We start from the raw sequence: 27994 nt of genomic DNA on the forward strand, positions 1-27994 counted from the left end.
GTAAAAACAGTCGGAGGAAGAGAAGATAAGATAAGATAAAATAAGAGAATTCTTTATTATTACTGCAGCGGGGACATTTACAGGATTACAGCAGCATAGATATACTGCAAACAAGTATTTCAAATAAGTAAGTAAGTAAGTAAGTAAGTAAGAAAAATAAAAAATCCACAATAACTAAAAAATATATCTTATAAATACAGACAGAATAATTATAGTTATATGCAAGGAGATTGTTTGTGAATTGTTTTTGTGTCCTATATCCTAATGTCAGTGATTAACTTTATAGGGTTTAAGTAAGAACAGTGAGAGGAGGAGGAGGAGGAGGAGGAGGAGGAAACATAATAAATATCAATAACAGGACAAGGGCATTGATATAATCGTATCATTTCGGTCCCTCCTACCAAAGAGTCCGCCATCAAGAGCGATATCCGCCCGCTCTGCATGTCCACACCGGTCCACTAACAAACTTCACCTAACATTTGTAGCATTCTCAGCAAAAAAACAAAAATAAATTATTTATCCAGTGAATAGCAGACATCCTAATTATTTTTGTTGTCTTGATAAAGAAAATAGATATATCTATGAGCAAAATACAGATCCAAATGACCCCTAATAACGATTCAAGCGAAACCGGAAGTACAATGCGGTGGGGATGAACGCTCCCGCTTCTCGTCCTTACTCTTCGGCACGCTGAGCAGCCGATTGATCAGGGAGGCGCTGCATTCCTGACAGAAAGAGCTCTTTGGATATAAAATAACCACCCAGAGCAGCCTCTTTGAACCATGACAGCGGAGACCACACGAGGGGTAAACGAACCACGTTATTAAAAACATGTTTAGCTCGGTTTGATAGCAGCATGAGCTAAAGGGAGCTAGCTGTGTGCACAATAGCCACGCTGACGTAAACTGTGACGGTGTTTTACGACAGAGGAGACGCACAGGGGACACGTGGGTGTTGTTATTTGATATGCATTGAGACGTGTGTGTGTTTTGTTATGGTTGTTAAGGTGTGTTTTTGCAATATTCTATAAATACTGTATTTAGGTGATATGTCACATTATTTCTTATTTTTATTTTATTGTATAATATGTGTGTTTATTATCTGTTTCTATGTAGTTGAGCTGCTGCATGGGGGTCAATAAAGGAATATAATAATAATAATAATAACATTACACAATCAGCTGTCACTCATTGTGGTGATGCAAGCCCCTTCATGTGTGAGTGACAGAGGTCTTGTTGATGTGTCAGTGCTCAGGTCCCTGACATCTCTGCTATCTGGACATCAATCTGTCAGCGCTGGAGACATTTTGTCCCTCAGATGTAGACAGGGAACAAAAACAACCAAGTACCCCAGCTGCTGGTATTGGCCTTGATCTAGACCCCCCCCCCCCTCTTCTTCCTTCCCAGCACACACAAACAAACACACACATACAAAAACAAACACACACACACACGTTCCCCTGCTATTGCTCAATACCATATCTGTATGTGTGTATATATATGTATGTATGTATGTGTGTGTGTGTATGTGTGTGTGTGTGTGTAGTTAGGAGTTCTCCAATGATGGTGGCACCTTGCATGGTAGTCCTTGTCATCAGTGTGTGAATGATATGTAATAAACTACTGATTGAGTCTAAGTGGTGGCACCTTGCATGGTAGCCTGTCATCAGTGTAATGTAATATATATGAATGATATGTAATATACTACTGATTGTAAGTGCTTTGGATAAAAGCGTCTGCTATTATTATATTATATCATATATGTGAAATTATATATATATGCATAGATGTGTATGAGATATATATGTATATATACAAATATATATATATATATATATATATATATATATATTTTGTGTATTTGACTTCTGGAGGGATACTGAACTACCTGATTCTGCTAGGATAGACTAAGTATATTGTTCTTGCTTTCATAATTTGCTCTTAACTGTACCAAGCCTGCTTAAGTGTTAGTGTTTGTTGCCGATTCTGTTGTCTGTGCTGTTGCTGTAATCAGGAACTGCTTTGAGAGGTGTGCTTTAGTTTCAATAGGTCAATTGTCCTCTTAAGTGATAGGGGGAGTGGCTGACACTACTGGCAGACAATGAGCAATCAGTAGGTAGGTCCTTAACCACTGCTGGTGGCTGGAAGCGTCAGCTTTCAAGCGAAGGCTTGGGCGAACAAAGGCAACAGGGCGACTTCTTCAAGCAATGACTTCTCGTGCGTGTACTTGCGGGTCAGTAACTTGTTTATACTGACTACCATCTGTCCCTCTGTCCGGTGGTCACGTAGACAGTGGGTCACTCCCAGGTGCCGTGACCCCACTAATCTCATCTATCCCACTCTCTCAGCCCATGGTGAGCAAGTGGTGTCGGGAGGGGCTTTGGAACTGCCAGTCGGTAGTGCCGAAAGCTGAGTTCATCTCAGGCTACGCATCCTTGCTCTCCCTCAACTTTCTTGCTCTAACTGAGACCTGGATCACACCAGAAAACACCACCACACCCGCAGCTCTGTCAGATGTGTACTCCTTCTCTCACACTCCCAGAGCTGCGAGGCGAGGTGGTGGCACTGGCCTGCTAATTTCCCCAAAATGGAAATACTCTCTTGTCTCTGTTCCACAGTTCTCCCCTTCCTCTTTTGAATTTCATGCTGTTACTGTCACTTATCCAGTCAAGCTCACCATTGCTGTTGTGTACCGCCCACCAGGCCCTCTTGGTGAGTTCCTGGAGGAGCTTGACACACTAGTCTCGCACTTCCATGACGATGGCTCCGCACTCACCATGCTCGGCTACTTCAACATCCAGACTGATAAGTTAGAACCTCTGCTTTCCTTCCTCTCCTCCTTTGACCTCTATCGCTCTTCTTCTCCTCCTACCCACAAGGCCGGCAACCAGCTGGATCTTATCTTCACTAGACACTGTTCTACTGCTAACCTCTCTGTCACTCCCCTCCAGCTCTCGGACCACTACTTCATGTCCTACTCCCTCTCCCTCTCCTCTCCCCCCTTACTTCCTCCACCTACCCACATGGTTTCTACCCGTAGTCACCTCCGCTCCCTCTCCCCCGCTGATCTTTCCTCTTCCGTTACCTCTGCCCTCCCTGACCCTGAATCCTTCTCTCTCCTATCCCCCGATACTGCTACTGATCTTCTCCTCTCCACCCTTTCCTCCTCTTTGGACAACCTCTGTCCCTTCACCTCCAGGCCTGCACGGCCAACTCCTCCTGCCCCATGGCTGTCGGACTCAGTGCGTACTGATAGGCGGAGCCTAAGAGCGGCTGAGCGTAAATGGAGAACAGGCAAACTCCTGGAGGACCTTCTTAACTTCCAATCTCTCCTTTCCACTTGGTCCTCTAGCTACTGCTAAAGCGGCTTTTTTCCGCTCTAAAATCCTAACCTCTGCTTCCAATCCTAAAAAACTCTTTGAAACTTTCTCTTCACTCCTCCAACCCCCACCCCCTCCTCCTACTTCCTCCCTTCTCCCTGATGATTTCGCCAACTTCTTTGACAAGAAGGTAAACGATATCAGATCCTCCTTCTCTCAGCCCCCCTCCCTGTCCACCCTCTCCCTCTCTACCCTCTCCAGCTCTTCCCCCTCAGCTCCCCCTTCCCTCTCCACACCCCATCTTACCCTATCTTGCTCCCCTCTCCCCTAACGAGGTCCTCGACCTTGTTACATCTAACCGCCCCACCACGTGCTCCCTTGACCCGATCCCCTCCCCTCTTCTTCAGTCTATTGCCACTGAACTCCTTCCTTTCCTCACCCACCTCATCAACACATCTCTCGTCTCGGGATGCTTTCCCTCGGCTTTCAAGACTGCCAGAGTCACCCCCCTTCTGAAAAAACCATCACTTGACCCCTCTGATGTCAAGAACTTCAGACCGGTTTCTCTTCTACCCTTTCTATCCAAAACACTTGAACGCGCTGTCTCTAAACAACTGGCTTCCTACCTCCACCAGAACAACCTCTTGGACCCCCACCAGTCCGGGTTCAAGGTGGGTCACTCGTCAGAGACGGCCCTCCTTGCGGTGACAGAGTCGCTTCACGCCGCGAGAGCGAACTCTCTCTCCTCTGTCCTGATTCTCCTGGACCTGTCAGCGGCGTTTGACACGGTGAACCACCAGATCCTCCTCTCCACCCTCGAGGGGATGGGCGTCTCAGGCTCTGCACTCTCCCTGTTTGCATCCTACCTGACAGGCCGATCCTACCAGGTGACATGGAGGGGGCCCGTGTCGGAACCACGCATGCTGACTACGGGGGTTCCACAAGGTTCAGTTCTGGGCCCCCTTCTCTTCTCGCTCTACACAACATCTCTGGGTTCTGTTATTCGCTCGCATGACTTCTCTTACCATTGTTATGCCGATGACACCCAGCTGGTCTTGTCATTTCCTCCCGGTGACACCCAAGTGGAGGCACGCATTGCTGCGTGCTTGGCTGACATCTCGAAGTGGATGGCGACACACCACCTGAAGCTCAACCTGGACAAAACCGAGCTACTGTTCCTCCTGGGGAAGGGTTGCCCGCACCGAGACCTGTCCATCACCATTGATGATGCCGTGGTGACGCCAACTCGGACTGTGAGGAATCTGGGTGTGACCCTGGACGACCAACTGTCGTTCTCAGCAAACATTGCATCGGTCACACGCTCCTGCAGATTCCTCCTCTACAACATCAGGAGGATTCGCCCCTTCCTCACTGAGGAGACGGCGCAGGTGCTCATCCAGGCTCTGGTCATCTCCCGCCTGGACTACTGCAACTCACTACTTGCCGGAGCCCGGCGTCGGCCATCAGACCTCTGGAGCTTGTCCAGAAAGCTACAGCACGTCTGGTGTTCAATCGCCCCAAGTTCTCCCACACAACTTCCCTTCTCCGTTCTCTACACTGGCTCCCTGTAAGAGCTCGCATCCAGTTTAAGACTCTGGTGCTAGCCTACAGGGCAGTGAAAGGAACAGCTCCTTCGAGCTCTTCGACCCGGTCACAGCTTTTTTCTGTCCTGGCCCCTCAGTGGTGGAATGAACTCCCCACTGACGTCAGGACAGCAGAGTCACTTTGGCCATCTTTCAGATACCCAAAGCGCAGCAGGCTGAAAACTCACAAGCTCTTCATGAAGTACTACAGACAGGGGGGACAACACAAGCATACACAGCACAGGCAGAAAAAACAGAGTTCGATAGTTGGGTAATTGCACTTATTGCATTCGTATGTTGTAGTTTGTTGCACTTGTTCTTCAGGAAGTACTACCCTGAGCCTTCCTCGTAGCACTTATTGCATTCCTATTAGTTTGTTGCACTTATTGTATACAAACAGATTGGGGGAGGGAATTAGACCTCGATATAAACTTCTATATCTATATCAAAGTTTGTTGCTTTTATCTTCATCTGATCATTCAGACTGTATATATATAATAATGATAAAAGTGACAAACTTCGATATATATAATAATGATAAAAGTGACAAATATATATATATATCAAAGTTTGTCACTTTTATCATTATTATGATTTATTTCAGTCTGATCTGGAACACAGTGCACTGGAAGCAAAGCAACCCCAAACCTGGCTGATATTGCTCGTCATATTGCTGCATAGAGGAAAGTCTCAGTAGTTTATTTTTTTTGTATGAAGGACGCAGAAAAAGATGGCATATTGAATCAACAGTAGGTTCTAGAGGAATAGAACAGAAGTGATACCATTAGACACACAAAAAAAACTGACCGAAACAATGACAGTCCGGTTTTAAGGTCTCAGGAAGGTGACCATCAAACCTGGCAACCCAATAATTTACCAAACTACCAGTCAATGCCCAACGGAAGGGGCCTTAGAATCAATGGCATGTTAAATTACACGAATATTCAACTAATCAATTCGTCAGTCGATGAAAAATAATGAATTGGCAACGATTTTGAAACCACCAAATTGTTTTAAAGTCATTTTTTCTAGCCAACATGTCGAACGTTCCTGCTTGTCAATGAGAGGATTTGCTGCTTTTTCTCTGCTTTATACTCTAAAACGAATATATTTTGGTTTTGGACTACAGGTCAGTTAAAATAAACATGATGAGGATTTCACCTTGTGCTTTAAAAACTGATTATTTCAACATCTTTGGACATTTTATTGACTGTTTAATCATTAATCAAGACAATAATTGGCAGATTAGTCAATGGTGGATATAATCAGTTGTTGCAGTCCAACTTTGGGGAAGTAAGGCCATCACAGAAGCGCCAAAAAAAACATGGGAGTCTGCAGGGAGAAGTAATCAGAATATAAGCACACAACTTCATAAACTACAAAAAAATAAAATAGAGGATTTTCAAACAATGTGGACGACTTAAATTAAATAGGCTCTGTAAATGTGGACTAAGAGAAAGAGATTGTTTAACCAACAATTGTGCCCTCTTAAAAAAAGTGCAAATTATTTAATGAAGTCAGGCGTGGAAATCAGGATCATAATAACAATTATACTCAAAAGTGAAACAAAGGGAAATTTGCAGCCTTTTTGCAAATGGAGTCATGAATTGTTTTCTTTCTGGCTGCTCATTATGCCACAGTTTACAATGGTGTTGTAAGAAAATACTTTGTACTCTGCGTCTTTTTCTCAGAGCTGCACTGATCCTCTGTATCTACTACATAAGACATGCCTCTTAATCCAATGTTCATCTAATATTAATATGTGACCCAGTAACTGGAAACTGTTAAAGCTTGTAGGCTTTTTTGCTTTCCATGAAACAATACCATGGGTAACATTCAGATGTGAAACATTGATTCAACATTGTTTTCTGCTCAGTTAAGGTTGTGTCTGCATCACATGGCTCTGCTCCGAAGATACCCACATCCCGGCGGATTGCTCCAAAAAAGTAGATCCTTCAGTTCACTAAGGTACCAAATACCGACCGGGCCCGGGGGCCCATCAGCACAGATTAACTTCTTTAATTGTTTCTGTCTTGATGATTTTCTTTTCTTTTTTTTGCTTGAAGGGAAGGGAAGCGCAGGGGCCTGTTATGGAAGACGCTTGTTGGCGTCTCTGTCGCCGTCCCTGTGGCGGTGGGTGTCAAGTACGCTGTGTCCGAACCCAGAGACAAGAGGAGGATGAGGATTGTGATTGAAGGATTCGGTCGCTTTTGCAGGTTTGAAATCCATGAACCAGTCATCTAGTATTTAAAGGGAGACTACGTAGCTTTTGCAAGTGACAGCTCCTGGATAATGATGAAGATCGTGTTGTAGTTTCGCGAGAATCACAACATCAGTGAACTGATTCATTAAAGTAAGCTAACATTAGCCATCATAAGCTACTACACCTTATGCTGGTGAGCTTTACATTTGTAGGAGGAGGAACATGTTTCTTCTTTCAAAAGTTACATCGTCTCACTTTAATGCATGAGGTTTTTCATTAGATTTTCACACATATCATGATGATGTTTTATTAAATGCACTTTTTCTCTCGGGGGTGAAGTCAGAATATGTTTCCTGTTTCAAAAGGCAAAAACATAATAGCTTAGTTAATTCAGTGCACGGAAGTACAGAATTTGATTGCTATTCCTATTATTGCAATTATATGTTTGAATCCCTTTTGTCACTTGATTTATACTTTTCAAAAGGAATGAAAACACACAAGTGAAAGGAAACAAACTCATGATGCTGTAAATATCAAACTGATTTACTTTTTTTCCAGTTTAATAATCAGAGTTTGCTCACAAGTACAAGGACTTCAACTTTTATCTGTGGATAGGAATAAAAGAGGAATAAGAGCAGAGAGAATAATCTGCTGATCGACAGACAGTGTGTAGGCCAGTCTGTGTATAGGTTCATAGCTTTCCAAATAAGATATAGATATATATTTACAGTTTAACAGCCTGAATTCCTGGCAGACTAGGTTACATAGTATATTGATCCCCTCTGAGTCTTAATGAGACTAATCTCTTGGATTCCTTTAAAGCAAAACAGGATTCATATGACTAAAATTCTCGTGTTGCATAAAGGGACTGATATTATGAGCCACTCACATTCTTGTTCATGTCACGTTACGAGTCAAACCCTTGTGTCTGCGTCCTCAGATGTCTCTCTGTGGGAATCTTCATCTCGGTGGATTACTGGTGGACCACTAATGTGGCTCTTCGTGGCCGAGATGAGGTAAGTTCTCAATTCAGTTCATGGGCTCAGTCTGAGCAGTTCATCTTAAAAAAAAAGAAAAAACTGAAAAAAGATTGACAGAAAAATCAATCACGGCAGTAATTGCATTCTTAATAACCAATGATTGCTGGTCTTCTCATCACAGTAATCATGTACAGCACACATTTTCAGACGCGGCTTTAATTGCTTTTTACGTCACCTGTTAAAATCATTATTTGCCTATCATTTCTGCCAGAAAAGCATTAGTGGTTTCTGAAATATTACAATACAGAACACAAATCATGTCTTAGAGAAAAAGATGATGGGTGTCTACGAGGTCAACGTTGCGTAACACGTCGGCAGTTAATATATATCTGTTCACGGAAAGGATGCCGCAAAAAATACACTTTCATACATACACAACATGTCTCTCATGGTGGGCTGGGGGGGGTCACATATGAACCTGCATTCCATATCCGTCCCTTTTTGGCTGTTAGTGCTGTTTGGACAGTCGTGTCTTACTGCTGTCCTCCCCTGCTAGAGCAGCCCATCCTACGTGGCCGAGTTGTCAGCCTGCCACCAACGGGCGGCTGAGTGCATGGTGGAGGGAGCGCTGAGCAACGGAGGAATATACATCAAACTGGGCCAAGGTCTGTGTTCGTTCAACCACCTGCTGCCCCCCGAGTACATCCGCACCCTGCAGGTACTGGAAGACAAGGCCCTGAACAGGAGGTACAAAGAGGTGAGAACGGCAGCACAAACGGGCCGCACGGTTCAGTGAGAGAGAGAGACAGCCTGATATTTCCTCAGGGTGGTGTCTGTGTCCACACCAGGTGGATGCTCTGTTCCAGGAAGACTTCAAGAAAACCCCGAGGCAGCTTTTTAAAGAGTTCGACTATGATCCCATCGCCGCTGCCAGCTTGGCCCAGGTCCATAAGGCGGAGCTGTTTGACGGGACACCTGTCGCTGTGAAGGTGAGCACCGAGTTACGCAGAATTCCCAGAAAGCGAATGGTCATGTGAAATAGATGACACAAACTATAGTGTGCAGAATCAGACCATTCTGATCCAGGTGTCAAGCCACGTTTTAAGTAAAGCTACACGTTTTAGCATCTTCTGTCTCCTACATCTTGCTATTTTCTGGGTGTTGGACAGATCAAAGTGTTCACCAAAGTTTTTGTTTTAATCTGGTTCCCACAGGTGCAGTACATTGACCTCAGGGATCGATTTGACGGTGATATCAGAACATTGGAGATCCTGCTGGACGTTGTTAAATTCATGCACCCCAGCTTTGGATTCCGATGGGTTCTTAAGGTCAGAAAACAGTTGTATTTCCTGGTTGATCTACCATATGTATATGGGTGCCAGATGTTTGGCCTATTATTGATTTAATTCTACTTTTCTGAAGGACTTGAAGGGTACACTGGGTCAAGAGCTGGATTTCGAGAACGAGGCCAAGAATTCCGAGCGGTGTGCCGAGGAGCTGAAACACTTTAGCTTCCTTGTTGTACCCAAAGTCTATTGGGAGCAAACCAGTAAGGTGAGGTCATTACCAATGGTGGAAAGATACTAGATGTCCAACCTTTCCTTGGCTAAAGCTTTTTCCCGTTTTCTTTCCCTCCCACTCAAAGAGAGTGTTGACGGCAGAGTTCTGCAACGGGTGCAAAATCAACAATGTGGAAGAAATAAAAAGACAAGGACTAAGTATGAAAGATGTGAGTTGATGCACTCAAGACAGCAGCTGATCCATTCAGTGTTATCATTGAATGCCATCTGAAACACCTCATCCAATGTTTGCTTTACAGACTGCAGATAAGCTGATCCGAACATTTGCTGAGCAAATATTCTACACCGGTTTCATCCACGCTGACCCCCATCCTGGGAACGGTGAGTTCACCCTGTACATGTTTGTATGCACGTGTTAGAGTATGAAAGAGAATATGATTATTCATATTTAGCACCAGTAAGTAGTGCAATTGTATTTTCTCTCCCTTTCTCTGATTGAACCACAGAGGCATGCTTTTATTTTGTAAGTCAGTTAGAAGAGCCCAGTCATATTGGATTATCTTATACAAGCTTATTGCACATCAGTAGGTATATAGGTCGGTGAATACAGAATTGCAGTGCAGAAACCCTCAAAATATGTTCAAAGGGGATTTGAAAACAGTTTCTATTCTATAGTTTGTCCACCAGAGAGCGCTGAAGAGTTAACTTTTCAGACTGCTCAGTTTAAATCTGTCACAAGAACCCAAAACAAATTTAGAGAATCCTCATCAGAAATGTTGTGTGTGTACTGTTGTGAAAGAGTGTAATGCCACTATTAACATGTGCACAACACACCACCCAGATCAGCCTTTACCCTCCCTTAGTTTTCAATAGAGGATCCAGGAGGAGAATACAGACGACGTTGTTGATACATTCTTTGTGTTTGCAGTTCTAGTGAGACGAGGTCCTGACAACAAGGCCGAGTTGGTGCTCTTGGACCACGGCTTGTACGAATACCTCAGCCAGCGGTAAGATTCTTCTGCTTAGTAATAAACTGATTCATATAATAAGACTACATATATATATATATACATACATACATACATAACTGTGACCTTTTACCTTAGTGACAGAGTGGCCCTTTGTAAACTGTGGAGGTCCATAGTCCTGAGAGATGAGGTAGCCATGGAGAAGTACTCCAAAGCACTCGGGGTCAAAGGTGAGCATAACATTTGTTTGGGTATTAAAATCCAATTTAGCAGAATCCACCTTTCTTTTGTGCAATAAAAGCATTAGATATTAATGGAATGTCTAACCGTTGCTGTGCAGAGTACCTGCTCTTCTGCGAGATGCTGCTGCAGCGGCCCATCAACATGCGCGAGCTCGGTCTGTCCAACATCCTGAGCCGGGAGGAGACCGCCTACATGCGCGAGATGGCCAGCGACCGCTTCGACAGCATCATGCAGGTGCTGAAGTCGATGCCGCGGCCCATGCTGCTCGTGTTCCGGAACATCAACACGGTCCGGAGCATCAACATCACCCTGGGAGCGCCGGTGGACCGCTACTGCGTCATGGCCAAGAGGTCAGTGCAGCCGCCGGGTTAGCTTCCTGTTTGGTTAGTGAAGGGCAGAGTAGATAGGGCAACAATATCAGACATTGGTCCAGTGTTGAGGGGGGGCAAACAAACCCTAAAACGAGCTGCGAGGACAGGTGAGTAACGTAAATGTAACGTTACGTTCACTGAAAGTGTTTTTCTTTACCTTTCCTTTGATCCGGTTAGTTATTGTCAAGTCTCGCTGTGAAGTCGGAATATCTGTGTACTCTGTCATGAAAATATACATTTTATAGACACTGAGCTACTCTTTCTTGACTACAAAATAACAAACTCTGCCGGGCCAGCACTCATGTGTCCACCTTCTTCTTGAGCAACACTCAAGCCTTCTTCTTGAGCAACACTCTTTCCATATTGTCAGAGACTTCCAATTATTCCGTTAGACACAACATCATGAGAAAATAGGTTGCAATTTGAGAAATAACAAGGCTACTAATGAGAAAATAAACTATTCCAAAGCACCAAATCATCATAATATACAACACCAGGGATCGACGGGGTTAATAGTGACCCAATGATTTCTTGGCGACATTTTCAACTTTTTAGAATTTCGTGTCCTTTCGTGTTTTCATTGTGACCTTTTGTGTATTTTTTTTTTTTTTTAAAGAAAAAAAGAATCACCCTTTGAGGTTACAACACGCTCTGGGCCTCTTTCCATATTAACACGACCTTTTGACCTCTGATGTTTACTGAGTCAGTGATACCAATCTTATCAGTGTTCTAAACTCACCAGTCACCAGGTCAGTTTATGATCTGCTTCCAACATTTCTGACACAATACTTTATATTTTGACAGCTTAGACCAACAAAACAATAAATAAATCTATCAAATCAGAATTTCTCCAGCGTGGAGAAGGGTTTGAAACAGAATCTAGACAGAAATTAAGTTTCCCAACACTGGGTTAGGCTGGGAAAACTCTCAACCGCAGCATTTTTTTTTTAACCCTCGCTGCAGCGAAAGACTGAAATCTGAAATGCTCAGTAAAGGTTGTGTTGCGGAACGTCTCAAGCATCTTAACATTTTGGCTTCCCCTCTTGTGTTCCAGTGCGGTGCGATGCTGGGGGAAGATTCAGGCAGCGAGGACGGGGATTCTGCCCCGGCTCTGGGTCTTCCGCTGGGTGAGGACGACATGGGAGGGCCTCAAGTTTGAACTAGCTTTAAGGTAAAGACTCGTTTATTTTGTCAATAATTAAAATTCAGTTTTTTTTGATTGGAGCCGCCAGATGTGAATGATATGACTCGTTTACAGATGGGAGATGGCAGCGATGAGTCTGACGCGTTCCTTCCTGAGCCTGCTGTCGTTCTTCGGTCTCGTATCTCTGGACGCAGAAACGTACGAGTACCTGAGGTAGAGGACAGAGCTCTACCTGCAAAGACACAGAGAGCAAGGACCTATTCCAAGCAAAAGTTGATGCAATCCAGCAAGGATCCCTTTTCACCACTGTAACAGCTCTAGAAGCTACTAGTAATGGTGCTGCTCGAGTGTGCACTCGGATTCCACACCAAATCAGCCTGGACTCTGGTGTCAGACGTGACTTCTTCTTTTTCTTCTTCTTTAGAACGGGTGAGAATGTTTTGAGCTGCAGGACTGAAAAGCAACAAACTCACTCCAGAGGCCATAGTTTTTGAATTTTACAGCCTATTGTAAGGCTTTTTAATTACATTATCATATATGTTTTGGGTGTTTACCTCTTTCAAATTGTTTTTAATGAAATCATAGTACAGCAAATAGTTTTTAAATTAAAATTTCAAACATTTTAAGTCTAATTTATTCTCTGAGTAAACCGGACCTTATGCAATAAAAACAAGCCACAAAGGACAACGTTACTATTACAGAACGGTTACGGTTTGCACTGAAATGTTTCATTGCTTCAAGTGTGAGAAACTGCAGCTTTGATGACAGGAATATATTAATCAGTCTGAGACAATAATAGATATCTGTGTTGGATTAATACCTTGTGTTACTTGGATGAAAGCTACGCTGCTGAAGTTTTGGCCCAGTTTCTTTTGAGTTCAACATCGAGTCCACTCAGGCTGAAAGAACGGTCCAGTGCCACCTAACCAAATGTTTTCTAACGTATTTTAACAATGTTAATAAAATGTTCTACCTCCTTCTTTAAGGCATCATTGTCTTTTATCACTTACAGCTCATCAATAAAACACACGCACACGAGCCTTGGGTAGATTTCTTCTTTTTCTTTTTTAATACAAAATATCCTAAGAAAACATGGCTGCCCTCTTTTTTTTTTTTTTTTTTTTTTTTTTTTTTTTTCATCCAACAAGTAAGAAACAAAATCGGGTTTGCACAAAGATGGCGATAACAAAAGGGTTTTCTCCATTCAATATAAAACAGCATTCAATGGACGAGAGGTGGGAATGTGAATCTTCAGAAATGAGCTGTTACTCTGTCGATCTCCAGGAGGTCATCCAGGATCTGGTGACGAAGGGAGGAAAGAGTGAGAGGGAGAACTAGAAGAAAGAAAGAAACCTGACTTCCCTGCATCCTCTGTCGGTGCACTTACTATGTCTTGAGTGGTGCCGATCTTCTTGGCCAGCTCGCTGCGCTCCATTGTACTGAGGTATAAGTACTTGTTGAGAAGTTCTCCATCCAGGATGTTTCGCACAGCGTTCTGCAGGCATCGTCTGTCACTGTGCATCATTCTGAAAGGAAGATTAAAAAAGGGTCGGTTAAATCAAATGGCCTCCTTTTAGCATCCCTTCCGTGTAAATCAAAACACATGAAAACGATGAAGCACTGTAGGCAGATGCCAACCTGAAGGCCTTCGGGTTCAGACCGGCGTGATGAGGCAGCATGGTGTTCAGAGCATTTTGCAACATCAGCAGACGGCGGTACGTCTTCTCCTGCATGGGGAGGAGCAGACCAACTCCTCCGTCCAGGGTTGCTGTGGTAACGCAGATAAAGAACAAGGTTCAGTCCACTTCTAACACATTTAGATTTCCATCCTTTAATTTAAACCTGACAGAAAAGCTGAATGGAGCAGTAATATTACATTTTTTATTAACTATCCAGAGATACTTTTATGTTTTTTTTGTAAATTAGCTCCATCAACACCTGACAAAAGTCTGACAAAAACACAGTATATAATATATTTTCTCTATGCAGCACGTCTGTCATTGTTGCTATATTTAAGTGACACCAATTAAACTCACATTCACGTGCAATCATAAAAGTATCCTGATTTGTTTTGCGCTGGGAAGGTATTGGAATATGGATCTCCACATTGAATTTAAAAAGCCGTTACTTATTTGAACAGCTTTTACAGAATTTAGCTCTGACCGAATAATAATTTGAAAAGGAACCAAAGATACGGCCTAGTAGTTCTGTAGGTAAAAAGTTACTTCTCATAGATGGATAATCACAATTATAATGGGAACATTTTAATTAAGATTAACAGATCTAAAAAGTTACCAAAATCATCACAAGGTGCCAAAAAAACCCAACATGTTTACCAGCCCGATATGAAACAGAGAGAATCACAAAATGGCAACACTTTATGAAATGTCATTCATTGTATCCCTCAATGTTTACGTTTTGGTTTTCATCTTCTGACATGACGTCCAAAATGTGCTGACCTGACCAAATATTAACTTTCACAATCATTTGTAGACAAGAATCTACGTCTCTCAGCAGTTGACAGAACAGGGTCCCTGATTCTAATAACGCCGTCAGTGACGACATGTGAGACAGGAGTCATGGCCACTCACCAAACCATGTGATGTGCTTGTTGTCGTAGGTCAGAGCCTTTTTGCTGCCGGTGTCCAGGGCGCCTCTGCACGGCATCCGCCAGAAAGTGTTTATGTTGGCGCCGGCGTTGAAGTCGGCTCGCCTCAGCAGCCGCATTCCTCCAAAGCTCTCCTTAGCTGCAACCACAGAGCGCTCGTTACACAGGACTGGATGTGAATTAAAAACGGAAACACTTTACATTTGCACTCGTCAATATGACAAACCTTCAGGTAAATACATGTACACGTAGAGGTTCTTGTCTCGATCTGACACTGAAAGGAAAAGAAAAGAAAAGAAAAAAATGTTAATGAGAACATGAGAACATTTGAATTGAATTTGCTTCCTGAGGGCATTACAAACATTACCCAATAATCCCAGCTGGTTGTTGTCCACAATGAACTCGATGCTGTAAACCTCCAGGGGCTTTGCGTCCTGCGGCCAAAACAAAAAAGGAAAACTGTTAAATCCCGACAAAGACAGCTACAGCTACAGCGCCGCTACAATCTTTCCAGATTAACTCGACGGAATCCAGACACACCATCAATGCTCTCTGGTACCTCTTAATCAATGGAAATTCTCTTTGCTACATCAGATACTGAGGAAATGATTTCCCTCAAAAAAGCATCTGTTTTATTATTATGATCTAGTAAATCACAAAAGCTCATAGAGATTGGATTGATTGTTACTTCCTCACCCTGCTGACAAGTGACAGCGTCTTGCTCTCCTGCTGGTAGCGGAGCAGTGAGACGCTCTTCATCAGATCGGCAGCCAGGATGAAGTTCTTGATGCTGAACATCTGGTGGATGTGCAGCTGAGTGTCGATGAAGGCCATGCCCGTCAGGTCGTTGTCCTTCAGGACCCACAGGAAGATCTGCAGGAACACGGAGGAACTTACAACTTTCATTTTTGCATATTCACATGTTAGTTTGTCAGAAATACTAGTGTTTTTCCTCTAATTCCAGAGCTGTGATGTTAAGAGTTTTGGTGGAGACCTTCTGTCCGATGGCCGACACCAGGTAACCATGGCAGTGACACAGAGCCGTCACCGGTCCCTTCTGTTCCTTCTCATACAGCACTTTGAACTTGTTCTTGGTGAGGGGCTGGCCCGGCTCTGGCACCACTTCAATCACATCCAGGATGACAATCTGAACAAAAAGAATAAAACAAGAAGCTATCAGCAGAAGCTTTCATCCCCCTTTACTCACATGAACTGCAACTCTACGCTTCTCTAGACTTTACTCAGGCGAGCTGTATGTGAGAACGCAAATGTCTGAATCCGTTGGACTGGACATCAGACAGACGTTACCTTTCCAGCTCCGTGGTACAAAGTGTCTGTGTGATGTCTGATAGAGCCCATGTGTAGAGCGGATTATTGTCCAGTGGATTCACAGCCAGCGAGTGAGCGTTGACGATGTACTAGGAAGACTACCTATCCTCTCCGAGGGTGGAGAAGGGTCATAGAATATGCCAATGAAAACACTAGAGAGACGACGAGATTCCTCAACTTCTATCGTTCAGATCCGACGCCACAATTGTCGAGAAATCCAAGTAACAGCAAAGGAACGACCAGATTAGGAACCAGCCATGTGGCTGCGGTGTTTTTTGCGTCATGTCCTGCCTCCTGCACGCTCCACCACAGTGCCACCTTTTGCCAACCAAACACAGTAATTCCAAAAGGGTGGAATGTGTCCGACACTGACAGTCTCCTGTTGTGTACTACATGTGTAAAAGGGAAACTCAGTATAATGGCACGTCCTGGAGTTCATATAAGAAAAAATGTCTTTATTTAGATCACCATGTGGGTAGTGAGAAGGTCCTTTAGGCCAGACCTAGTGCGGTGTTAATGTTGTGTGCTGCTCACCCGGCCCCTGCAGGTGACCTCCTCCCCCTGCATCAGACAGGTCCCTGCTGCGATGTAGCCCTTCAGACCGGACACGGTCTCCTGACTCCTCAGGGCCACCGTCTTCATACAGGTCACGTGTTCCCACTCGTCCAGGTCGAACCTTATGGAGACAGAGAGTGAAGTCAGGGAACATTCACACGCCTTTTCAGCTTTTATAACTTTGTGTTCCTGTCTGATAATTAAGATTATACATGAGATTATATCATCGCCACAAAATGTATTGACTTCATGCTGCACGCCCCCTTTTCTTTTGTTCCTTTGCCTGTTTTCTGTCTCTGCTTCCAGTTGCTATCGCCGTCTCTACAACACATTCTCACTCCCAACTAGCCAAATAATTATGCTTGGTCAGTTTCCACTCGTTACTACATGCATGGTGCCTTTTCAAAATGAACTTCCATCTTCACAGGAGATTTAGGATTTGGCAACAAAATCACTTAGTTAGGTTATAAAAAGAGGAGTTAGTTGACGTTCACTTGAATGACTAACGATGCCTGATGGAATTAAAAGACATCTTTTCACACAACTTTTTAATATAACATACATTATTAATGATATCATTTAGAATAATTAGTTTGGGCTGTCTAATCTGCACACTTCACTCTGCATAGAGTCAAAGTTGTCCCTGCTTAATATTACATCTCAGTAAAAAAAACAAGGCTAAGTTAGCCTAGCGCTGAACTATTCTCCACGTTATAATAACACTTTTAAATGTGCTTTGACAGAAAAGATATTGATATATATTCACAAAACAATCAGTGTCCCAACAATAACGCTGAAACACTACAAGCCAGTGACACACTTATGTGCTTCAGCGCTCCACAGAACAGCACTCACAGTGGTAGCTAATGACAATGCAGCCCAGGGACTACGACAAATGAACTGACTCTCCCAACTGACCCTCACTGAGACTAATTGTCTACAGTTTGGATGAATGATCCAAGATTTTCAATTAAACCCCATAATTGTTGCGCAGCACAAAGCCTCTGCTAGAACAGTCTGGTGCACTGAAAAATTAAAAAACTAAACTGTTGCAAGCTGTGTTAAATGTGCCTCATGTTTATTAAAACAAAGCTTTCTTATTGACTTTGCGAACAGCAAGACTGCTAAGAGAACAGCGTTTACCGTGTGTTGGGAATGGCCTCCCAGCTGACCGGAGAGATGAGCTGGATGGAGAACCTCTCCTGCATCGGATTAATGTAACGCTCATCTGCAGAGACACGGGAGAAACAACAGCAATGTCTCCACGTGTTTGTGTTAAGGATGAACATAGACAGCCAAGTCAAAATATCAGTAAACATCAGTACCAGCTACAGAAGGCTGGCTGCAAAATTGAAAGTGTGTGAAAAGTAGTTATCGATCACTGAAGTCAAAATAGTTGAAATTAAACATAATTTACAAATAGTTGAAAGAGTGAGCTTAAAAAGATTTATGAATGGCTGAAATAATGAAAATAAATGTTACAAAGTTGAAATATTTAGCTAGAGAGATAAATAGATAGTTGTAAGAAAAGCTATAAGAAATTGAAGATGTTGAAACAGTTAAAAGAAAGGGACAACAGGAAACTGTTGTCGACAGATTTAGAAACTTATTGCTAATTATTTCCGAAACACTTCTAGGTGACCTGTTTTTATAATACGGATAATCGTGACATGTCATTTTCATATCTTTCCACCCCTATGTGGTGTGTGTGTGTTTATGTCTGACCTCGATCTATGGTTTCAAACTCCTTCTCCTCTCCTGTCATCCTGGGGATGCGAGTGGTGGTCTCTTTCACACTTGTGCACACAGCATACACCTAAGAGGGGGAAAAAAAGCCAAAAGCACACAGAGAAAGTTCACATCAAAGACTAATCCCCTCAAAGTCACCCTCATTGATTTTTTTTTTCTTCCCTCGCAGTAAGAAAACTTTAAGGCCAGAGGGGCTTTCATCTCAAAACTTTTCAAAGCGGCCCGATCGATACGCTTTTATTTTGCATCATGTTATGCAAGTGGAGGTGTGAGAGTCCGGGGGAATGCGCTTCAGCTTGAATTTGTGTCATGTCGCTGCTTTGGTGCCTTTGGGTGCGAGTGAGAGGAGCCTTGCCTTGGTTTCGACGTGGTAGGAGACGTAGTGGACGGTGCACCTCAGAGGGATTTTTCTGACTGGCCAAGGAGCGTCGTAGGACAGGTAGGTGGGCAGGACGCTGATCCTCAACTCGCCCTGCAGGAAAACACACACACACACAGACACGCACTGAAAACTTTTCTAGAAACTACATTAAAGAATAACTGAAAAAAAAATGAAAAACTGCACTTTGTTGTGCAAAAAAAGTGTTTCAAGATTAATTGTGTTTCACTTTCTCTAGATTCTAATTCTTATAAGAGTTTAAAGCCTATGGAGACAACTACTGAAGTCCTGGAGAATTATAATTATAATTACAAGGACAAAACAAGAAGAGGAAGATTACAAATTCTTATCTTTTATACTTGTTTGGAATCTTATCCAGCAAATTGTCGTGTGTTTTGTTTCCTTTCATAGTGGAGTTGACAGAGAACATAATTATAAAAATACATAAACTACCAAAGACAGAGTGTGTCCTTTGTGTACCTGTTTGTTGAAGTAGAGGAAACCTTTGGGGCAGTTGATGTTATGGAAGGGTGCGAAAGACTCGATGGAGCCGTCAATGGACATGGGGTGAAGCCTGATGGCTCCACGAGAGGTGACCAGCATCCAGTGAGGAGACGGACCACAGATAAACACCTGTGACAAACCAGGAAGTGAGGAGTTATTTGGTTAATCAAAATAGTATGTGACAGGATGTAACACTTCACAACACTGTGGTGTGACAACCTGAAGCTCTAAAATCCGTTTCCTTACCCCTGAGTATCCAGAGATGTCTTCAAAGTATCTGAATCTGGCAATCCGACTTTTGACAGCTGAACTCTCCTCGGCGGCGCCGCTCTCTGTCTTCTTATCTTTCTTAAGCTTGGATTTCTTTTCTCTGAAGTTAATGTTGTGGGGCACCTGTGCGTAGTACAAGTAGCAAAGTAAAGTTTCACTTCATTCACATTTGACTTGTTTTAATTCGTCTTCTTCGGTGTAAGCTCTTACCTTTTTGAAGCGCACTTTCAGGTTGTTTTGTGGCTGCTGTTGGTCATACGGGAAGGCTTCATAGATCAGAAGCTCCTGTTCCACATGGACCTAGAAAATGAGGAAACTTTTTGTTATACCCTGTTTTCATTCAGTGTTAAGTTTCTATTTTTTTTAATCAAGTGAAACACACAGACACTCACCAGTAAATAGGGTCTGCTGTAATTGTAGCCAAGTGAAACCAAAGCCACCTCTTTGACTAGTGGGATATCTCCTTGACGTGTTACTTCCTCTTTTTTACCCTCCCCCTGTGCTGCTGACTGGCCAGACGAACTGTCCACCAGCACTCTTTGACCAACTGGGAAGTTCTTCACCAGGAACACCAATCTCCATTCTGGGAGCTGGTAAATCTGTTAAAACAAAAAATACAAAAAAACGTGTGGAAAAAAGGAAGCCTAAAAAACAGCATTAACATCCTGACTAACACAGTGTTTCTATTCCTCTGGTGTAACATATACCCCTTACCTCCATTACACCATTCTCCCTGGTGATGATGCACCAGTGGCTGGGTTCTGCTTTGTTTGAGCTTCCGTCACTTCCAAAAAGCCCTTGTCCCCCCCAGCTGCGACCCATTTCATCCCTTCCGTGCGCTGCGTTGGCGTTGGAGTCTCCGTACAGCATTTCCTCCTCATCGTCCACCGTGTTACACACACACACACACACACACACACACAATCAATCGATACATAGATAAATAGGACATGTAGCGACTGGGTGTATAGTTCGGTATGGAGGCGACGCTCTTACCTGAGGTCATGGATGATGGTCTCTGATTCAGACTGACTCCTGATGATGGTGTCCTCTTTGACACTGTTTGAGCTGCTCACTTTGTTTTCTGTGGTGAACATTCCACTCACATCTCGGTACGCACACAGTGTGATCACGCGGGATTGCTGTTGAATGAGAGGCGGTTTTAAACATGTCAATTACTGTTCCATGAGTCTAGTTTCTAAATAATGGGGTGTTATAACGCACTGCATTTGCACGTTGCACAGAATCGAACAGAGTGACACTGCTGAAACTGCAGTACCAGAGACTCTAGCCCATACGCTGAATATAAAGATGGACGCCGCTCAGTATTCAGAGTTGCGGTATCAGGCGCCTGTCCACACACACGCCTGAGCAAGTCACAATTCAAGCATGACTAGAGGTTGTTAGTGTTAGCCACCTAGCTGCTAAGTTAGCACCACGTTAGCTGTTTGGTTAGAAAGACACTACCACTAACCATTATATCTGTTTGGCCCATGTCTTATCTGCAAACATGGAGGCAGCAGGATTAATGACCTGTACTGCAGGCGGCCACCAGAGAAAATGGAGATGATTTGGCTTCACTTCTGAGGAGCTATCATGTTGTCCATCTTTATAATCAGTCTATGCTCTACCCCAAGAGCTGCAGTTTTTCCACAAGGTGGTGTATTTGTCAAATGAATGGCTTAAAAAAATGACTTATGAGGATGATTTACTCACAGAGGGGATCTGAGGTTTCTGCAGGGCCAGTCGGTGAGTCTTCCCCATGTATGAGTCGGTCTTCAGTGCAAACATGGTGACCACCCCCTCCGCAGTCATGATGACCACGTAAGGGTCCGCCACGGAGCAGTGCACTATGGGAGAGCCCAAGTCCACGGGGATGAAGTGGAGCTGTGTCACTGAAAGCAGAATTGAAAGAGAAAGTGTCAGTGAGACAGGTTGGCATTATGTTTAACACCTTCGATGTGTGCTCTAATATTACACATATTTTCTACATTCTCTTACAACCATTTTTTAATGGTTGTATATGTAAAAATGTAATTCTCACTTTTTTAAGCAAACATTGTTATCCTATTTTTTACCTCCTTCCAGTAGCCGAATACCCATGGGGGAGACTTGAATGATGTACTTGTTGTCTCCGATGTTCCCAGCAAACACAGTGGGTCCTTGGGTAGCAAAACCACTGGTGTCCAGCTCCATGATCTCCTGACCCGTCTGGAGGATCTGCACAAAAACACAGCCAAGTTACATAAGCTGACATCCAAATTGCATAATAGATTTTGTTTTTCCCTTCAAAACTTTTATCGTTGCATTTGTTCAAATGAAAATGGCCGGACATAAAGATGTGTAATGAAGTGTGTTTTTACCATGGTTGAATCCTCTCTGCTCAGAATGAGAAAGCCGTGCTTCTTCTTATCGTCCTCCATAGGGGGCTCTGTCTTCTCCTCCTCCTCCTCCTCCTCTTTCTCCTTCTCTTCCTTGTCCTTTTCTCCCTCTTCACCATCCTCCCCGGTCTCGGTCTCTGCCCCGTCCTCTGATCCGTCGCTTTTTGCAGCCTGAGAAAGGAGGGAGAAAAACTTGCTGTAACAAAAAGTCGCGCCATTCATTCAACATCCATTGGGGTGAATGAAACCTGAGGCTGTTGAGCAGAAAAACGCAGTACTTTTTTGTCTTCCTTGACTTCATTTGAGATGACTGTCCACATGTCGTGGCAACCTGGCAGCTCAAATGTAGTGACTACTTGGGGTCGAATGCTTCTCTGAGAAAGGGATGGAAAAAAAACCAAAGTGAGCAGATGGTATACTGTACACATACACACAAACATATATATATAAATACAGCACAACATGCTGGTGCTACATATGCAAAAAGTATTTAATCCGATGTGTCTGGGGTGTTTACAGGCTACTCCGTCGACCTCTGAGGCAGCCCTGGTAGACCCAGACTTTACTATAGCACCATCACTGGACCTGTGGCAGACTTCCCTCACTGCCACAAGTTTTAGGACGGTGCAGTAACATTTATCATGCATATACCTAACCAGGTGCACATGCATTAAAACAATACATAGCATATCAGGGAGAGGACTTACCTGAAGGACAGACAGGGCACCATTCTTGCCGTAGCCAGAGCACACCACGACCTCCAGGTCAGGCTCAGGGTTGTCTTGGAACTGTGGGTAATATGAACATACAAGTCAAAAACCTCAAAATACAACTCTTCAGGTAACACCTACAGCAAACCAATCTACCAATCAGGATCGCTAGAAAGTGTTTTAATGTGTGTACCTCTTCAGACAAGAACGCAGGTTCACCCATGGAGGCATTCGCACAAGGTCCAATGTTGAGTATGCTATCACACACCTGTATTAAAACAGAAAATCAATTATCTTCCACATAGAGCTGCATTTTACATAAAAAGCTTTTTAAGCTTTGGGTTGTTATTTCTTTTACCTCAAAGGAGTAGGTGGCCAGCTGAGTGCCTGACTGGGCTTCACTCCCGTACACTTCTATCTCATCCACCTCATCTGACAAATCAAAAGAAGATGAGTGAAACACAGATCGGCAGGTCACACACACACACACACACACACACACACACACACACACACACACACACACACACACACACACACACACACACACACACACACACACACACACACACACACACACACACACACACACACACACACACACACACACACACACACACAGAAATTTGAACATACCCGTCCAGTTGGTGGATTCTACTCGCTTCTTTTTGCTCGGCGGTTCTTCCTAGAAAATAATGGCGGTAATTTAGTTTATAGACTATCACTATGAAGACCAAGAGAAGACGGCTGCGACGTCATTAAATACTAACAAGACGATATCAATATGCAATATTGACTGAAATCTGAATAAAACTAATAAGCATTTTCGTCTTCAGGGTAAGACCACGAATAAATCTAAAATATTTGCCAAAATAAATACTGAAGGCTATGATGATGAAGATAAGCTGTCAAATAAAACGAGAATCCCTCCAAGTAAAATTAGTTTTGTAACATTTACTTTGCAAGACTGACAAGAATTTTATTTCAACTAAATGCTGCGACACAAGCATAACTCAAGTGAAAAGGAAGATGGTATTTCAAGGCTTTGATTAAATTCACATTTTATGCAATCGCCAACGTACCGGTCTGTCTTTATCCTTCTCTTCTCTTTCCAGCTGATCGTTGCCCTCCTCTGGCAGCGTCTCCTGAAGTTTCTCCGTGTACTTCAGGAGCAGGGAGTTTCCGAGGCGGGAGCCCAGGAAAATGTAGCCGGGCTCCATGGTCACCATCTGAAGGAGGAGAGCCCAGAGCGTGAAATATCAGTTTCTATTCTAAATCCCCTGAAACACTGACAGATTTAGGAGATTTTCAGTATTTACTTTACACCCTAAAAGCTCAGCCTGATATAAAAAAAAAACTACCTGTGGGTTTTGAGTAAAGTCTTAAGTTTCTTTTCCCCCAGAGGTTTCATCTCACTACTTATATATTTTGACTGTAAAAAATGTAACTTCTGTAGCATTCGGCAGCTTTAATCTTAACATGCTGCCAGTAAAACACTAATCCCTCCAGACTTTTGTGTTTCATTGTGTTGTGTTTGTCCACAGAAACATAAAAGGCTGTTTGTTTCTTTGGTAAATGTTTTCTATATTGACCACTGGGGCTCACAGTTACATGCAGAACTTACGCAGGTTGTCAGGACGCTGGCAGCAGCTTTGTCAAAGTGGAAAGCTCGGACGCTTCTCATGCCGTCAGTTATGAGGGTCAACACGTAACTGCAAGACAACAAGAGTCAGTGAAGAATCATAAACTGCCATCATTGTTAATGTACATTCTGGTAGTGGTGACAATGACTCACATTTCTCCTCCTTTCAAAGAGATAACCATCTTGTCATAGGCAATAAAGTCAGACTGGGAACAGTCTAGTGTGATCTTCACTTCATCCTGTACACCTGAGAAACCAAGACACGTTATCCAGTGATGAGCATCACAGAGTATCAAATGATAGGTAAAGACACAAGGCCAGATATCAAAGATTAGAAGTATAGGTGTGTGTTTCTGATGGTATAGCTTACGCAGAGGGAATGCTGTGGTCCCATTCGTCTGAGAGTTGAGAGAAACTCCATATGGAGGAACACTCTGGTTCAGATACAGCAATGAATTCACAGCAAACACCACCACACCACCTAGAAAAGATTGGATATGTGATCAATGAAGCTACAACGGCATCACAACAAACCTCCTCACATGGTGTAAATTCATATCTAACACTCTAACAAAAATGATCCTTATGGGAGGCTGGGAACTTAAGTGAACACGACGTTCCTAGGTAGTGACAAAAGAGAGAATTCCCTGAGCTCACCGATCGGCTTGGGAACAGGCATGACCTGCGTACAGTCGAAAGGCAGATTACTGAGAGACCAGATGACAGGATGAACCTTCTGCATTATGTTGAGGGAGATGGCAACGATGCTACAAGTGTCCTGACGCACAGCCACACGCCTGGCAGAATGATCAGAAATCAGAAGTTAAACATTATATAAAAATGTGCATGCTAAAAACAGTAAAAATAAAATCATGACCTTATTCACTGCAACCAAAGGAACAACTTTCACAAAGAAAGTGGTTGTTTTAGCTGATAATGTGTTGAACTGACCCGGGCCATGTCTGGTTGGGCTCAAACAGGATGAGCAACGTGGGCTCGTAGTAGCCATGGAGGAACTTCATGTCGATGATGTTTAGCAGCTTCTCGTCCAGCTCACGGACATCAATGATGTAGCTGGGTAGGAAGCTGGATTTAGGTCTGTAGATGAGATACAATGACAGAAGTGCTCAGTTAGACAATTACACATACATGTGTGTAGCAATAATTAAACAATATCCATTTATGTCAGACATGGTTAGATAACTATCACGGGCCTGTATAAACTCTAACAGCAGCAAGATTAAGGTGGAAAAGTTTTTGCATCTTTTTTTTATCATTCTAATCTTGGAAATAAACAGTTTATGGTTGTGTTAGGGTTTGAGGATACAAGTACCACCCAGACTCTAGAAGACATTAATGAGCAGAATGTATAGTGGACTGCAGGCGTACCCTTCTCCAACTCCACCCTCCTGTTCATCAGTTAGAGTGTCCTTCCTGAATGGCAGCACCACGAGCTGGGTGCCATAAACAAGCATAACAGCACAGCGATTCTCTGGATCTACCCGGACAATGGGAATATGTACATTCTGTACAAAACCATCCTGAAAGTGTAGAAAGAGTTGCGAATTAGCTTAACAATTTGTTCACGTCAACATTTAGACAGATATAGCTTCTGAACACATATTTTTCACGTGTTTTCTGTGTTCTTGTGTCTACGTACTCTGAGCTCTGGCTCCTCAAAGTAATGGAGGGACAGAGTCTTGAGGTCGTGTGTCCCGGGGTCATACTCCACTACAGACAACTGGTGAGAGAACAAACACAATCACACTCAAGTCAAACACAATTTTAAGCAGTTTTAAAGAATTTGGTTAGGCAGAGCACAGATAAGACAATGATACCTTGGCATCTTTGAAACTGAGAAGGAGTGCGTCTCTGTTGGCTCCCGAAAGCTGGACACTGGCCATGGACATAATATTGCCAAAGAGAGAAAAAGATGCCACCTGCTCCAGCTTCTCCTTACGAGACTTAGTTTCTGTAGGAGGAGGAAAGAATGAAGTTGGACCACAAATGCACAAATTCATTGTAAAAGATGTACTTTGAGTGTGACGTCTAGACATACCTGAAGACTTCTCAGCCTTTGATGTACTCTGAAATGAAAGCACAAATGTTAGAGATATCACAAGAAGATTGTATTTCAAAACTTGGCACAATGAAACAAACCAAGTGGAAACTTATAGTTTAAGACTCTGGTCTTAAACTATAAGTCTATAAGGCAGTGAAAGGAACTGCTCCTTCCTATCTCCAGCCCTACACCCCCGCCCGACCACTTCGCTCTGCTGCCTCGGGCGACTGGTTGCCCCGTCGCTCAGAGGTCCCTGCGGCCGATCGACCCGGTCACAGCTTTTTTCTGTCCTGGGCCCTCAGTGGTGGAATGAACTCCCCACTGACGTCAGGACAGCAGAGTCGCTGCCCATCTTTCGCCGCAGGCTGAAAACTCACCTCTTCAAGAAGTACTACCCTGAGCCTTCCACTTAGCACTTATTGTATTCCTATTAGTTTGTTGCACTTATTGTATTAATTTGTTGCACTTATTGTATTCGTATTAGTTTGTTTCTGTACTTTTGCTCTGGTTTATGCTCTTAGATGTTTGTTTAAGAAAGGAGATGCACTTATGACTTCTGGTGACTAGTAGTTCTCTTGAATACCTATGTTGAATACACTTCCTGTAAGTCGCTTTGGATAAAAGCGTCTGCTAAATGACTGTAATGTAATGTAATGTAATATAGTTACCTCCACATCGTGAATAATCCTGTAGACATATAGCTGAGATGTCCCAGCGACGACTAAATTCTTCTCCTTGCTGGATATAAAGTTGCAGTAGACAGAGAACTCCACCGCAGTGGGGGTGTGAGCTTGTCTGTACACAGCATACATCCTGGAAGGGTTCCCTCAGCATCTGACAGGTGAGAAAAGACACTTTTAGGGATGAAAAGTTCCAACAAAGACACATATTTAACAAACAAACAAACAAACATATAAACACAACACAGTAACCTGGAGGAGGAAGTGGACCCTGCATGCATACCTGCTACACTGTAATGGTTACAGCTGGGGTTGTCTCAGCATTTCTATATTGTAACTCATTCATGCATTAAACAATGCAGAAGGCTAGCTAGATTAGCTTGTTAGCTAACCTCCATTTAATGTTGCATGCTGGTAGCATTAGCATTAGCCACTCACTCATATGGTGGCTACTTGTGACCTGCATGTCTTAGCTGATAGATAATTGCAGCTAGCATTAGCTATGCTAGCTAACACGCTAATAGCTAGCATGTTAGCTAGCATAGCACAGCGTGTGCACCTGACCTGCATGTTTTTTTTTTTGCAAATTGTGAATTAAACTTGTCAACGTACCGATATGAAACACGTTATTAGAGTCTGTAGCTTTATTGTCCCTTCTTCTGTTAACATTTAGGGTGTCATAGTTTGTGGGTTTAGTAACTTAAGCTAGCTAGCTGTTAGCTGTCCGCTAGTTCGTTATGTTTTCGCTGTCTTCTTCTTCGGCGTTTCAATTTACGGTAGATCAGCCGGCTCCG

The 27994-nt window shown here is 43.3% G+C and overlaps 2 protein-coding genes across 4 annotated transcripts; one reads left to right on the forward strand and one right to left on the reverse strand.

The window, feature by feature from the left end:
* Window positions 1–656: 656 nt before the first annotated feature.
* On the forward strand, window positions 657–13467 carry adck5 (aarF domain containing kinase 5). 3 transcript variants are annotated; one of them, XM_054605733.1, is made up of 15 exons: window positions 657–806; window positions 6779–6870; window positions 6969–7118; window positions 8046–8121; window positions 8642–8842; window positions 8934–9074; window positions 9300–9413; window positions 9508–9639; window positions 9731–9814; window positions 9905–9986; window positions 10534–10612; window positions 10712–10803; window positions 10914–11166; window positions 12242–12358; window positions 12446–13467. In XM_054605733.1, the coding sequence occupies exons 1-15, from the start codon at window positions 783–785 to the stop codon at window positions 12546–12548; spliced, it is 1740 nt and encodes a 579-aa protein (XP_054461708.1). In that variant the 5' UTR covers window positions 657–782; the 3' UTR covers window positions 12549–13467. The 3 variants fall into 3 exon arrangements, with proteins under 3 accessions (XP_054461708.1, XP_054461709.1, XP_054461710.1); XM_054605734.1 differs by lacking the exon at window positions 657–806 and adding an exon at window positions 821–947; XM_054605735.1 differs by lacking the exons at window positions 657–806; window positions 6779–6870 and having other exon boundaries at window positions 7033–7118; window positions 8647–8842.
* cpsf1 (cleavage and polyadenylation specific factor 1) lies at window positions 13424–27989 on the reverse strand. Its single transcript, XM_054605732.1, has 38 exons — window positions 27813–27989; window positions 27189–27354; window positions 26518–26545; window positions 26297–26430; window positions 26119–26199; window positions 25848–25999; window positions 25410–25556; window positions 25116–25255; window positions 24829–24939; window positions 24612–24705; window positions 24441–24528; window positions 23899–24045; window positions 23453–23501; window positions 23175–23248; window positions 23010–23084; window positions 22814–22894; window positions 22385–22480; window positions 22089–22277; window positions 21804–21945; window positions 21442–21620; window positions 20722–20867; window positions 20440–20620; window positions 20118–20324; window positions 19936–20025; window positions 19702–19848; window positions 19432–19584; window positions 18928–19044; window positions 18549–18639; window positions 17967–18051; window positions 16803–16944; window positions 15934–16086; window positions 15636–15812; window positions 15307–15373; window positions 15166–15213; window positions 14923–15078; window positions 13970–14099; window positions 13719–13857; window positions 13424–13630 (listed from the first exon to the last, which is right to left on the reverse strand). The coding sequence occupies exons 2-38, from the start codon at window positions 27330–27332 to the stop codon at window positions 13583–13585; spliced, it is 4428 nt and encodes a 1475-aa protein (XP_054461707.1). The 5' UTR covers window positions 27333–27354; window positions 27813–27989; the 3' UTR covers window positions 13424–13582.
* Between the last annotated feature and the right edge of the window lie 5 nt (window positions 27990–27994).

Source organism: Anoplopoma fimbria, chromosome 10, assembly GCF_027596085.1.
Source record: "Anoplopoma fimbria isolate UVic2021 breed Golden Eagle Sablefish chromosome 10, Afim_UVic_2022, whole genome shotgun sequence".
NCBI lineage: Eukaryota > Metazoa > Chordata > Actinopteri > Perciformes > Anoplopomatidae > Anoplopoma > Anoplopoma fimbria.